We start from the raw sequence: 10,806 nt of genomic DNA, 5'->3' as shown, positions 1-10,806 counted from the left end.
ATCCAACCAGTCCATTCTAAAGGAGATCAGTCCTGGGTATTCATTGGAAGGACTGATGCTAAAGCTGAAACTCCAGTACTTTGGCCACCTCATGCAAAGAGTTGACTCATTGGAAAAGACTCTGATGCTGGGAGGGATTGGTGCAGGAGGAGAAGGGGATGACAGAGGATGAGATGGCTGGATGGCATCACCGACTCGATGGACATGAGCTTGAGTAGACTCCAGGAGTTGGTGTTGGACAGGGAGGCCTGACGTGCTACAGGTCATGGGGTCGCAAGGAGTCAGACACAACTGAGCGACTAAACTGAACTGAACTGAACCTCATGAAGAATCCAGTGTAACTGGACCCAGTACATTTTTATTTCAGAAAATGTGTGACTGAAAAAATAAAAAGGTTACCACTGGCCAAAAAAGTAACCAAATAACTAACCTGTGTACCTTTTCTAGCAGAATATGTTCAGCAGTGCTGGGAAAGAGTCCTCACTTCCTCTACATGTCATTTTCATACTGTATCTAGCATGCCAAGAGTGTAATTTTTCCCCTTGATTTAAACATGTATTGAACATGTATCATATCAGCACTGCTCTAAAAATTAATCAGACTATCATAGAAAGTAATCAATAAATAAACTACTTGCCTTGAGCTACACTAAGTTACACACACACACACACACACACACACATGCAAAACACCCACAGTTTCCTGTTCGGTGCTCACAGTCATCCCGTTACTCCACAAATGGGTACTATGGGTACTGTGAGCCCTCTTTTGCAGACGGCAACATTGAGGATGAGTGATCTCACAGCTGGTAAGTGCTAGAGCCAAGGTCAAGGTGTGTACCATGATCTGCTGAGCTCTGAACTCTGCCTCAGGGACAAAGTCCCTGGAGGTTCATGGAAAACACCTACTCCTGAGCATGTTCCACAATAAGCCATGACACAAGAGCCAGGGAGGGCAATACCCTCTCTATGCACAGATGTACTATGTGGCATTATTTTTAAAAACCAAGAACTGTATGTAATCTAAATGTTTAAGTGTGTAGCTAACCAGTAGTTAATACGGCTGTTTATCCATAGAACTGATGAAGTAGCCATCCAAACTGCGCATCAGGCACTTTAATCATGTTCTAATGTTGAAGGGGAAAAATTAGGATCCAAACACACAGCCATATAAAAATACTTTCAGGAAGAGGACAGTAAGGAATGTTAGGGGAATTCCCTGGCAGTCCAGTGGTTGGGACTCCACTCTATCATTGCTGAAGGCCCAGGTTTGATCCTGGTCCCAGAACTAGGATCCCAAAGGCCATGCAGCACAGCCAACAAAAATGAATGTCAGGCTTGATTAATTCTGGAGGATTATAGGGGTTTTAAAAAATTTCTTCCATGATTTTATTTTCTAGTTTTTCCACATGAATATCTTTACTTTGATAATCAGAATATTTTTTGTTTTAGACTTATTTAATGTATACTTCTGTGCACTGACCTAAGCATCACTAGGATTCTGGATGTTTTTACAGTTTTGAAATTGAATATCGTCCAAAGGACTTCAAGGTTATGCACTCAGAGCAAAGACAGACAAAACTGGGGACGAGACAAAAGAAATCATGAGAGCCAACCCATCATATTTACAAATTGAACCAACCCCAGATAAAAATATTTTTTTTCTAGAAAATTCCAAAAAGCAAAAGTTGAATTTGCCACACACCAGCAACTATTTACACTGTATTTACAATTATTCACATAGCATTTACATTATATTAAGTATTATGAGTAATGTAGAAATGCTTTAAAGTATATGGGAGAATACATGTAAGTTATATTCAAATACTGTACCATTTTATATAAGAGACTTGAGCATCCCCAGATTTTGGTATCCTAGGAAAATCCCAGGGATGGGGGAGCCCGGTGGGCTGCCATCTATGGGGTTGCAGAGTCGGACACGACTGAAGTGACTTAGCAGCAGCAGCAGCAGCAGGAGATTCTGCAACCAATCCCCCCTTGGATACCAAGGGATGACTCTATATCTTCTAATCTTTTTACTGATCGATTTTTAAAAATTGTAGTTAACTTACAATATTAGTTTCAGGTGTATAGCATAGAGGTTCAGTATTTTTATAGATTATACTCCATTAAAAATTATTACAAAATAATGGCTATAGTTCTCTCTGAAGTACAGTATATCCTTGTTGCTTATCTATTTTCTATGTTGTAGTTTGTATCTCTTAATCCCAAACTCCTATCAAGTCCTTTCCCCCACCCTCTCCCAGCTGGTAACCAGTCATTTGTTTTCTATTTTGCTATACACATTCACACATTTATATGTATATATACCATATCTTCTTAAACCAATCATCTTATTATGGGCATTTGGGCTGTTTCCACGTCTTGGCTATTGTGAACAGTGCTGTAATGAACATTGGGGTGCATGGATATTTTTGAATGTTTTCCTTTTTTTACAAATATATCTAGGAGTGGGATTGTTGGATCATACGGAAGTTCTATTTTCAGTTTAGTTTTTCTTTTGGCTACGCCACACGTCTTGCAAGATTGGACCTATAGCAGTGAAAGCACGGAGTCCCAACCACTAGGTCACCAGGGAATTCCCACTTTCAGCTTTGAGGACCGCTGGCACTGTTTGCCATTGTGGCTGCACCATCTCCATTCCCACCAACAATGCGCAAGTGCTCTCTTTTCTCCACATCCTCGCTAGCATTTGGCATTTGTAGACTTTTTGATGATAGCCATTCTGACCAGCGTGAGATTTTTTTTTTTTTGCTTGCTTGCTTTTAGCAACATAGAGAGCATCTTTTCATGTACCTGTTGGCCATCTGTATATCTTCTTTGGAAAAATGTCTATTCAGGGTTTTTGCCTATTTTTGAATTTTTTTTTTTACATTGAACTGCATGAGCTGTTTATAGATTTTGGATATTAACCCCATGTTGGTCAAGTGATTTGCAAATATTTTCTCCCATTCAGTAGGTTGTCTTTTCATTTTGTCAAAGGCTTCCTTTGCTGTGCAAAATCTTTGAAGTTTATTAATTAAGGCCTATTTCTTTTCCTTTGGGAGACAGATCCAAAAAAAAATTGCTATAATTTATGTCAAAGAATGTACTGCCTACGTTGTCTTCTAGGAGTTTTATGGCTTCGGTTTTCCATTTAGGTTTTTAATTCATTTGAGTTCATTTTTGAATATGGTGGGGAGGAAATGTTCTAATCTTGCTGTTTTACATTTTCTCCTGCATCACTTATTGAAGTAACCATCTTTTCTTCACTGTACATTCTTGCCCTTTTGTCAGAGATTAATTGACCATAGGTATGTGGGTGTCTCTTATTTTTTTTCAGTAGGAGAATGAAATCTCAATAGGCAACTCTGGCTGACCTGTTCCTCTTAAGGAAAAGAACTGGATGGGTAACTAGCAGTAAGTTTCATCTTTTCCATTTCCTTGAAGAGTCTCCTGGCTCGGTGGCAGGATGAAGGCTAAAAGCAAGACCTCAGAAGGCACTGTGGAAAAAGTAGAGGTGGGTAGAGGCACCCCAACTCGGGAGAGGACAGAATCAGCCTCTCCCTCCTATGCATCACCCATATGCTTCTATTAAGCCCAGCACCACTAGGTGGATGGGATTTGAGCAATGAACCATTCAGTGGTCATTCCATCCATAGGTTTTTTAAGGACAGTGACCACCTCTTATTAGCTTCTGATTCCCCATTCCCTAGCAGTCTGTGGGCTTATGCTAGGTCCTTATCAAACATTCAAAAGCTTTCTAGATGTGGTTAGAGCAAACACTATACCAAAATAATTTAGAGCAGGGGTCCCCAGCCCCCCGACCTGTTAGGAACTCGGTCACACAGCAGGTGAGTGGTGGGTGAGGGATGGAAGTTTCATCTGCCACTCCCCACAGCTTGTATTATCACCGGAACCATCCATCCCCACCATCTCTTGCATTACCGCTAGAACTTTCCCTCCCCTACCACACATCCGTGGAAAAAGTGTCTTTCACAAAACCAGTCCCTAGTGACAAGGGAACTACTGATCTAGAATAACTGTATCTCCCAATCTTTGTCTATTTAATAAACCCTTTGCATAATGCACTACACAGTTTCCTCACCAGACAAGATGTACACTTCCTGGGGTATGTGCGCAAGTACAGTGTGTGTGTGCAGAGCATCTCAGTCCCCTGTGTTATCAACTAGTAATGACTTTCAACCTGCCTTGAACACACCTCCCCCAGCTTCCCTCTAAAGAGCCACCTGTGGTAAATGAGGTTTGTGGGTGCAGCATCACCTCCACCCCTCATCCTATGGGGAGCAGCTTCTCCTCCAAGGCCCTCATGGGGCTGGCAATTCTAGGCCCTTCTCTACCTCTGCTCATACACAGGGCCAGCCAAAACACTCTATTCTCAAAGGCCACAGTTACTGTTCAGGGAAGGGCATGTGGACCAAGGCAGAGCCCTTCTATGAGATTTTTCAATATAGCCAGACAGGCAGGCAGGCTTTGCACTTAACAATGTACATCAAAACTAAAGTCAGCATCCCTCCAGGATTTCAATAAATTCCTTTTACATGACCCAATAAATTCTCTTCTGCTTAAGCTACTTTCAGTAAGTTTCCAAGCCTTCCACCCAAAAGAATCTTACTTTTTAAAATTATATATATTTCCAGACTGTCTTTAAAAAAGAAGTTTCAGTTTTAAGTGAAAAATAAAGTTTTGAATTCCAGAACCACACATTAAAATTGATATGGGTCTGGGAAAGCCTGGGGCAATGAATGAAACCCCTTGTCTGGGCAGCTGCTCCTTACCTCCCGGCCTCAGGGCTGTTTCTCCAGCTCCCCCTGCCTGCTTGGGCTCCCCTGCGAAGCTGCTGCTAGTTCTAGTTCGTTTCACTCCCATGAGAAAATCAAGGTCTGTTTTCATTTGAATAGCATTCTATTTTAAAATACATAAGCAATAGAAAGCAGCCCAGGGTCCTTAGGGTTGATGCCTAAGAAGAAATGGAAACCGAAGGGCTGTGACTTAGCAACATAAGACTGAAGGTGTACAATCAGTGACATCCGTTTGGTATTCAAAATACAAAGAAAGTTAAACACAGTCACCATTTTGGACATATATTTTATTGTTTAGAAATTTCCATCAGAGCTCTCATGAAGTACCTTTGTCAGGAGATGCCTATGAGAATCCAGACTGGAAAACGGACATGTAGGCCTGTCAGCTCTTCCTGCAAATTCACAAACACGGGGACAACCGGTCTGGCCACAAGGTGCAAGGTCATGGACCACCACAGTATAGCCCAGCATCCCCCCAACTCCCGTGCAGACCTAGATGAATGGCAGAAAACTTTACAGGTATAGATTTAAAGTGCAACTTCAAACGACAAACAACTTACTCTGGTGGTGCCCAAACGAGACACCACCATCTGCAGAAAATCAAATCTATCATGATCAGAGTTCCTACCTGAATCAAGGTAATCTCCTAAACCAGCTAGCTGACCTTATTAAGTATTTACTTGTTTTTAAAAGCAAACCAAATGTATATGGCATCTTTTTTAAAAAATCATGTAAACGTTGCAAAGTTTTTAGGGGTTACTTATAATCTGAAGAGATTCATTTAAAAAAACTACTGGACTTGTTAAAACTACAAATACTAACCCCAACTCCCCCCCATGAAAAAAGCAATTGTTACAAAAATATAGAAAATATACTAGCTTCTACTATTTAACCTTTTCACCAGAAATCTCAAACTCTGGGATACATCCTGGCTTATATACCATCAACAAGCACAAGTGCAACTTTCTCGAAGTTTTAAGGAAGAAAAAGTTCTAAAACATTCCCTTTGTTATTTGAGATTGTGGCTACTTTCTTCATGCTAGTGGACAGGGGCAGTCTGAAGTTTCCTATTGCATCCTGTGCGTGGACCTGGTGTGGAGATTACAGGACAGGAGGCTGCTTTCAAAGTTCACTCCTTTAGCCTCTTCAGATTTCTCTCTTCGGTCCCTTCAATTCCACTTTAGGACTTGCTGGATCCCCTGACTCCTGAGCTGGGCTTGGCTTCTCAGGGAAGCCCACCAGGGACGGCCCAGAGAAGAGGGCATAAGCCTGCTGCGGCCTGAGGTGCCTACTTCTGGGGAGTGTGGGTCAGGCTCCCCACCCAGGTTTGCTCATGGCAGGGAAGCTGCAGGCTTGGGGGATGATCCCCCACCCCTACCCCCAAAAGATGACTGATGCTAAGGGACAGTCTACAGAGCCTGGGAGGGGAGCCAGCAACAGATGTGGAGGCAAAACACTTTACTTATAGAACACTTTTATAAACTTTGAATGGGATCACATGTTCAGAGCAGCCATGCTACCAGGCACTTGGACCAATTAAGAGCTAGGATAGGGACAAAATTCTGCTTGGTCCAAAGAATAAACACTACAGGAAGGGCATGTGGCTTAACTGTCTTCATGTCTCTAAGGGTACCCTCCTTCACTAGGACATTTTCAGAGTTTCCTTGTTCTACTATTGCCTAAAAGCTCCCTGAAGCCCTTGGGTGAGGCTGGCTGTTGGGTAACAGTGGGATAGATCCACACACCATCAGGCAGAATCCCCGACTGAGATATTGCTGGGCTGATGAACCCCGTGCTCCTGGAGCTCAGGGAGACCTCAAGATGGGCGTCCCAGCCTAAGAAAGCTCAAGAGAACCCTTCACCTGCAGCTCCCCTGTGGGCAGAGTCCTCACTACCTGCTGTGTGCTCCCGGATGGAGGCCTGGTTCAACTTGGAGCCTGGCTCACACCCATGCCTCCCCTGCAGGACCTTCTGGCCTTGGCCATAATCCCCACACCCACCACCCCCTAGCCTGGCATCTTGTGCTGCTACCCTCACCATTCTTGTCTGAGAGCAGGATGCCTGCCTCCAGGTCAGAAGGATGGCCCTCTCTGGGCCTCCAGTGGACTCCAGGCTCTCCTGTTTGAAGGAATAGATTTTCACACCGCTAAGGGTTTTATTTCACAGATCACAGCGGTGAGTTTGGGATTTCCAGTCTTCATCGTGGTTAAGTTATACATTTCCTGATGCCTTGTTTCTGCAAACCTGAAGCAGCTCACCCAACACACCCAGGCTGTTTTAAACCCCAAATGAATTTTCCACAAGCAACAACAACAGACTCACATATGCTGAGTGAGTCCCCTCTACTTTGGCTGCATCAAAAAAACAGGGCTTCTGAGGCATCCCCGATTCACATTTGCTCAGAAGAGAGGTGCTCCCAACATCAAGGCACAAAGAAAGAAGTGTCCTGGGGCAAAATGACGATGAAAGCGACCAGTGACCTTCGTAAGGCCTGAGGCGGAGTCGCTGCGGGAGGCGAGTCTGGGCTGGGCTGGGCGGGCATATCAGGAGGCAGGCCAAGGGCCCGGTCTCCCTCTGGGGCCCGAGGAGTCCTCACGCATACTCCTCCAGGAACTTTATGTGAAAGTCCTTCACCTTCTGTAGAACCGTCTTTAGTTTCTCCACCGGAGGAAGAATGGTCATTCTGTCAGGAAGGAGAACAGCATAGTCGGACACGAATTGCTCTGGAGAAGGGGACAGGGGTGAATCTGGCAGGTCCCTCCTCTACCTGCAGATGTGTAAACCACACAGTGCAGGCAAGCTTCCTGGGGAGGGACAGGCCCTGGACAGCACCTGGCACTTGTTGAACCACTTTCCTTCATCATTCACATATTTTTTTAGCTAACTCATACATGTGAACAAATGCAGTAAGCTGGTGGCGGCATCTCAGCTTACTTAACCCATCCACCCATAATCACAGGAGGCCCACCCAACACTCTGACAGGTGCACAGAACTTTTCTCTGGAGCCGCCCCTACTCCAGCTAGACAAGCCTTTCCCATCTCCACTATCAAGTCTCATAGTGAGAACCTTCAGTCACAACTTCCCTCCAAACGAGTCCCCAAGGTGCCATGGTAACTAACTCCTCCCTCCAGTGCTGTAAACCTGCTTTCCAACCCTAAGGGCAGCTCTCAAGAAGTAACCACTTCTGGAGTGAGCCACAAATTGCCAAGATGAATCCAACTAGGGTGGAAAGGCTATCCACACACATTTGTCCATTGAAGGGCACTGCCCCTTCACTGACTCAAAACTCGGCCCCAGGTGCTAAGCCCAAGACATTTCTTTTTTTTGACATCTGCTGCAGGAAACATTGGAGAGGCTTTTCAGAAACAGACCTGGCCTTGGTGGGAAGCCCTGGCTGAGCTGTTCAGCTGGCCTGGTAGAGTCCCGTGCCTGTGAAAGGCGGCACAGCAATATCACCGTATCTCAGAGGCAACATCTCAGCAGGTTTTTGGCTCAGTGGACAAGCTACTGAGCTCCTGGATGCAGACTGATACATCATGGAGTTGAAAAGGGACAAGGGAAGAAAAGAAAACACAGCACTGGGAACACTGCAGAAAGCATGTGATAGATGGAGGCAGTGGAGGGGGAGACAGCGGTCAAGGAGGTGACCGTGGAGTCCACCCATAGTCTTCCTTAATCCCTGTGCAGGGTCTCGGCTATCTCTACAGCAGGACAGAATGGGAGTGGGATGAGCGCACAGGGGCTTCACACATCTCAGTCTCTGAAGTTGCCTTGCTGTTAAGAAGCCCAAGTTTCCCAAGACAAACCAGGACCCACCCACCGGCGCAGGGGCAGTGGTACCTGAAGTGGTAGGTGCCTTCCCTCTGCCCGAAGCCGCTGCCAGGCACGACACAGATGCCCGTCTCCTCCAGGAGCTTCATGCAGTAGAACATGTCAGGGGCCATCTTATGGGCCTGCGGGGACGGGGCAGAACTTAGGAGTCATTCCCGATTTCGCACTGCACAGACACACCATTACAATCTCAAAGCCCAATATGCTTGACATGGCGGGTTCTTTCCCAGGGCAGGGCCCCTCCGCCCTCTCTTCCTGCGAGAAACAAGGCAGGACCCTGGGTACGCAGGCAGCTGGGGCCGGGAGCAAAGAGCCCAAAGGCCGCTTTGGGACAGCTGTGGGCTGTGGGGCTCCTGCTGTCCCCTAGGGAGTGCCAGCCTGAGTCCTGTGTGCTGCACCCCCACAGAGTAGCTCCTCAAGCATTGGCCTTGGCCTCCTACACACCAAGCCAGGGCCCTGCGGTCTGTGCCCAGGGGAACCTTAAGGAAAAAGCCTCTCGGGGCCCTGCTGATGGTGCTTCTCACACTTCAGTTTGCACAACCAGGCCACCTCTTAAATAGATTCTCGGGCTCCAACACCAGGGATTCTGATTCAACAGGCTGAGGGATGGGGCCCAATTTTGAATGTTTAACAAGGTAGGTTAGGGGGTGTGAGGACACTTTCAGAGATACGGCTCTGGCCCTTGATCCTCAAACCAGGGTCAGTGGCACCACCTGAGAACTTATTGGAAATGCAGAACCTTGGGCCCCTCCACAGACTTCCTGAACCAGAACTGCCATTTTTCACAGGGCCTCGGGTGATCCGTGAACACTTTCGAGTTTGAGAAGCGCTACTGTAGGGTACGGTGGCCAGGCAGAGGAGACAGCTCTTGATGCTTCTCCAGTTTCTATTCAGTTTTAAATGCATCACATCACACCTGGGTCTGACCTCACGCCCACCCCATCACCACAGCGGCTGCAGGGCTGGGTCTCCGGGAGCCCTTCATCCTTACACGTTAAGTACCATCTGACCAATGGATACACCAAGTTCAGAGCCTCAAGGGCCGGCACTTGTGCTCCTCAAGGCAAAAAAGAGTTCCAAGTGAACCTGCTGAGAGAGCCAGCCCGACCCGGCACCTCTGACCTGAGCTGCCTCCATGGCTTTCGCAGGGATGAAGATTCGAGGAAAGGCGTACATGGCCCCCATCAAGGGGTTGCAGTGAATTCCTGGGACTTGGTTAAACATGTCTTCTGTCAGTTTAGCTTTTTTGGCCAGATTACCCAAGACGGACTCTTTCTCCTAAGGAGACAGGGAAAGCACAGGAGTCAGCATCTCCAGACACCATGGCTCCAGACACTGAAAACCATCCCTTCAAACTAGGGCGTCCGGGCAGACTGGTGAAAGGCAAGCTGATGTGTGCTTGAGCAGCAAACCAGGGAGGCGGGCGAGACACGTGTCCCTCTGCAGAATGTCCTCCACAGACACTCAGCCCACGGGGTGGCCATGGGCCCTGGGCAGGGGCACATGAGTCACAAGTAGGTCCTAGGTAGCTTGTGTCATGGGTTCTACTCTCGTACCAAGACGTCATTCCCAAAAACAAGAAAAACCAGTCCCTCCCCATCAGCCTGAACGAACTTGGACCTGGACGGAACATCCTAGAACATGCTTCCAGGAGACAGCCCCACCATCTAATTCTGGGGAGCTACCCTTCCCCCAATCCATGTGACATGCTAGGGCCCATAGTGCAGGCAAAGCACATCGGGGACAGGCTGGGAGCCTGGCACGTGGCCAAAGCTGGAGCGGGCAGCCCAACACTTGTGCAAACACTGCTGGACTGGGGGGGTGAAGCGGTGTGCCCTGTGGATGAACGAATCACAGAACACAGCACATACACGCAGTGGAACGTTGCCCTGCCTTCAAAAGGAAGCACATTCGGACACACGCCATGGCAGGGACAAACCTTGAAGACACAGTGCCGATTGAAATAAACCAGCCACAAGATAAATGCTATACACGAGCTACCTAAAGCAGTCATATCCTCAGAGACAGAAAGTAGATTAGAGGTTACCAGGGGCTGGGGAAGGGGGAAATGAGGAATTCTTGTTTAATGGGTACAGTTTCAGTTTGGGAAAGGGTTCTGGAGATGGATGCTGGTAATGGTTGCGCAATGTG

At 46.8% G+C, this 10,806-nt stretch overlaps 1 protein-coding gene across 1 annotated transcript in view; it reads right to left on the bottom strand.

The window, feature by feature from the left end:
- Positions 1-5,090: 5,090 nt before the first annotated feature.
- Positions 5,091-10,806, bottom strand: part of GPT2 (glutamic--pyruvic transaminase 2) — a 34,724-nt gene continuing 29,008 nt past the window's right edge. The window contains exons 10-12 of the mRNA XM_055551906.1: positions 9,778-9,933; positions 8,665-8,777; positions 5,091-7,505 (exon numbers count right to left, since the gene is read on the bottom strand). Coding sequence (XP_055407881.1) covers positions 7,415-7,505; positions 8,665-8,777; positions 9,778-9,933 — 360 coding nt within the window. The 3' untranslated portion in view covers positions 5,091-7,414. The remainder of the gene's footprint in view (positions 7,506-8,664; positions 8,778-9,777; positions 9,934-10,806) is intronic.

Source organism: Bubalus kerabau, chromosome 17 (assembly GCF_029407905.1).
Source record: "Bubalus kerabau isolate K-KA32 ecotype Philippines breed swamp buffalo chromosome 17, PCC_UOA_SB_1v2, whole genome shotgun sequence".
Classification (NCBI taxonomy): domain Eukaryota; kingdom Metazoa; phylum Chordata; class Mammalia; order Artiodactyla; family Bovidae; genus Bubalus; species Bubalus kerabau.
Note: the sequence above shows the minus strand (reverse complement) of the source record. Positions and strands in the feature narration are given on the sequence as shown.